General features: G+C 48.3%; 1 protein-coding gene across 1 annotated transcript; it reads left to right on the forward strand.

Annotated features, from left to right (window-relative positions):
- Positions 1-497: 497 nt before the first annotated feature.
- Positions 498-2,707, forward strand: LOC109477838 (heat shock transcription factor, X-linked-like). The gene is made up of 3 exons (XM_019779256.1): positions 498-827; positions 1,278-1,445; positions 1,700-2,707. Exons 1-3 carry the CDS (start codon positions 648-650, stop codon positions 2,705-2,707), a joined length of 1,356 nt encoding a protein of 451 aa, XP_019634815.1. The 5' UTR covers positions 498-647.

Here is a 2,707-nt window from a genome sequence, read left to right on the forward strand (position 1 = left end):
CGTGGATGTCATCCATATAGTTAAATTAACATGGCCCTACCAGGCTGTGACGTTTGTGTAAATAGATATCACTCGGGTGGAGTTCCAAGGGTCACAGTGCGCCGTGCAACAGCTGACCACGGTAGCTTCGTAGGATGTCAACCTTTGTGTCCTGGAAATAAAGTCCACGGTATCTCAATTCCTGGTCTTAGTGAGATGTCGAGAGGAAACAGCATTGTCATGACTTTATGGTTTCATTCAAGGTGGAGCAATTTCACAGTCTATCTGTGGATAATTTTCCTTTGTATATCCCACAAAATGTACAACACAAATGAAATGTTGCCATAATCTACAAGGTCGAAGCTGATACTTTGCTTTGGTTGATCACCAAAAGAAACCCATCTGATAGCTTCGTAGCACTTTTAGTTTAGCGATACAAATTTGCTCAACAATGATACGAAGAGTTGATCCAGTTGTCTCGGTAGTATGATTTTATAGAACACCGTTCTATGTTCTAATGACGTTTCGAATTTTCGAACGCGAGGAATTTTGTAGTTCGAACGTCGAACGTAGCGGTTGTCTGACGTTCCGCTATCACCGTCTTTCAAAGTTATAAACACATACATACCAGCAGCGGATCGACAAAGTAAGGACAGACTGTCACAGACATGCCGAGAAGGGCTAGGGACCGTGCGGTGGAATCTTCACCTGAAGTCGGCCCAGAGGAAGAGAATACAGAGAAGTTTCCGGAGAAATTGTGGAGGTTAGCTAAAGACGCCAGGATCAAGTCCCTTCAGTGGGTGGGGAGTGGAGACGCTATACTTATCTACCAGAAGTCTTTTACACAGGTGGGTCAATATGTTGTCATGTTAGCAAGCACTTGTCAAAGTCAACAGTTTTCTTTAAAGTTCATCAACGTTGGTAGAAGTCATTATGAAACAGTTTAAACTGTAATTTCCAACACATTCTTTGACAAAGACTTGAGTTGTACAGCCAAAAATTTGGGTCCCTTGTGTTAGAAATTACAGTTTGAACTACTTCATATATCAGTTTGTCTAGTTTGCACACGTTCTTGTTTCTTTCATTACAGCTTGTGTATATTGTATTTGTGATTTGTTTATGTATTTGAATATGAACAAGAATTGATTTTGTGCATGCAGTGAAGTATGAATATTGTAGTAAATAGATACATAGCCACGTATACATGATAGAAACTTTGAAAACGGTTTTGCCTTGTCTCTCGACTACTAGTATTCTTAAGGATTGACCTAAATTTCAAACGGGGAATTTTGTTTCAGGAGTTACTGAACAAAAAGGAGTTCTTCAAGACTAAGAGTTTCGACTCGGTGGTGAGAAATCTCAATCTGTACGGCTTCAAGAAGGTACAGTTGGACTGCGTCCCCGAACAGAGCAACAAAAGATCACGGAAGCCATCTGGCGACAACCTGCTGTACTACAAGCACCCCGTAAGTAATATAATATCATCTTTGCGAAGGAAATAACACGTTTTTTGCTTGCTGGGAGGGTGGGGTGGTGTATTTGTTTCCGAGTGTACGCCTTGTGTAGCTGCAGATATGGAGTGTAGTAAGTTGAAGTTTATTAAGAAAGAAACTTGCGGACCTGGCTTAGTGGTGGTGGCCCTGTCCTTGGTGCTGAGCGGCATATCATGTACGGAGTGTGGTAAAATAAAGTAAATGAAATGTTTGTTCTGTTTCTCCAGTTCTTCCACCGTGACAAGCCCGACACCCTCCACCTCGTCCGCCGTCCCAGCTGCTCCAAGTCGGCGGTAGCAGAGCGCCGCCGCTGCCGCCTGGTGCAGGCCCTGACGGCGCTCCGGGCCAACCTTCCCGACGACGACGACAGACCGGATCTCGGGGAGCTCCTCAACACCATCGGCGGCGGCGATGCACCAACCAGTGGGCCTAAAACTCCCCTTACAAAGCCGGCAGGACGAAAACCTACCCCTCCGTCGTCTCCAGATGCTAGAAAAAAATCCGCCAGTAAGAAGAGACCCCGGGGAAGACTGCAGCAGTCTGAAGATGCTGCTGAAGAAGACCAAGGATCAGTCGCATGCATGCAGAAGATGACCATAACTCCCATAGACAACCCTAGCGCCACCTTGCGGAGTGAGAACGACCTTCAGGATGACGACATTTTGGAGATGGACGTGGATGCTGCTGACGTCGCCTCCTTCCCATCTCCTGGCCCAGAAACGGTTAGATCAACGCTTCCTGGGACAAGCGGTGGTTACAGACAAGACGCTGATGTAAACCACTACAACGCCACGCCGTACTTGGGAGACTCTGCGCTTCACCACAACGACCCGTTTGGCGGGAGCTACTACCCTCTCGGCGAGAGCGACTCCACCTGGTGCCACGGCGTGCCGCCACAGTGCTACGGAGACGACCACGCCGTGTCCTGTACCCTCCCCAACCGTCAGTGGGCATGGCAGGCCTACGGTGACCACCTCAGCGGCTACCCCTACGCCTGGCCGGCCCCGTACCACACTAACACCATGCCGTACGGCTGGAACAACGGATCAGACCAAGTCCCCGTGCCATGCGAGACGGGCAACAACCTAGAACAACACGTGCGACAAGACCCGGAGCCGTCTACTACCACCATCACAGCCCTCTCAACGGTGGACGTAGCTGCAATTGCTAGCCATGACTCGCCAGGCGGCGCTACTCCACAGGCGTCACCAACTATTACGTTAACTGTCTTGTAA

The sequence above is a fragment of the Branchiostoma belcheri genome, unplaced genomic scaffold, assembly GCF_001625305.1.
Source record: "Branchiostoma belcheri isolate BF01 breed outbred unplaced genomic scaffold, Haploidv18h27 scaffold41, whole genome shotgun sequence".
NCBI classification, from domain to species: domain Eukaryota; kingdom Metazoa; phylum Chordata; class Leptocardii; order Amphioxiformes; family Branchiostomatidae; genus Branchiostoma; species Branchiostoma belcheri.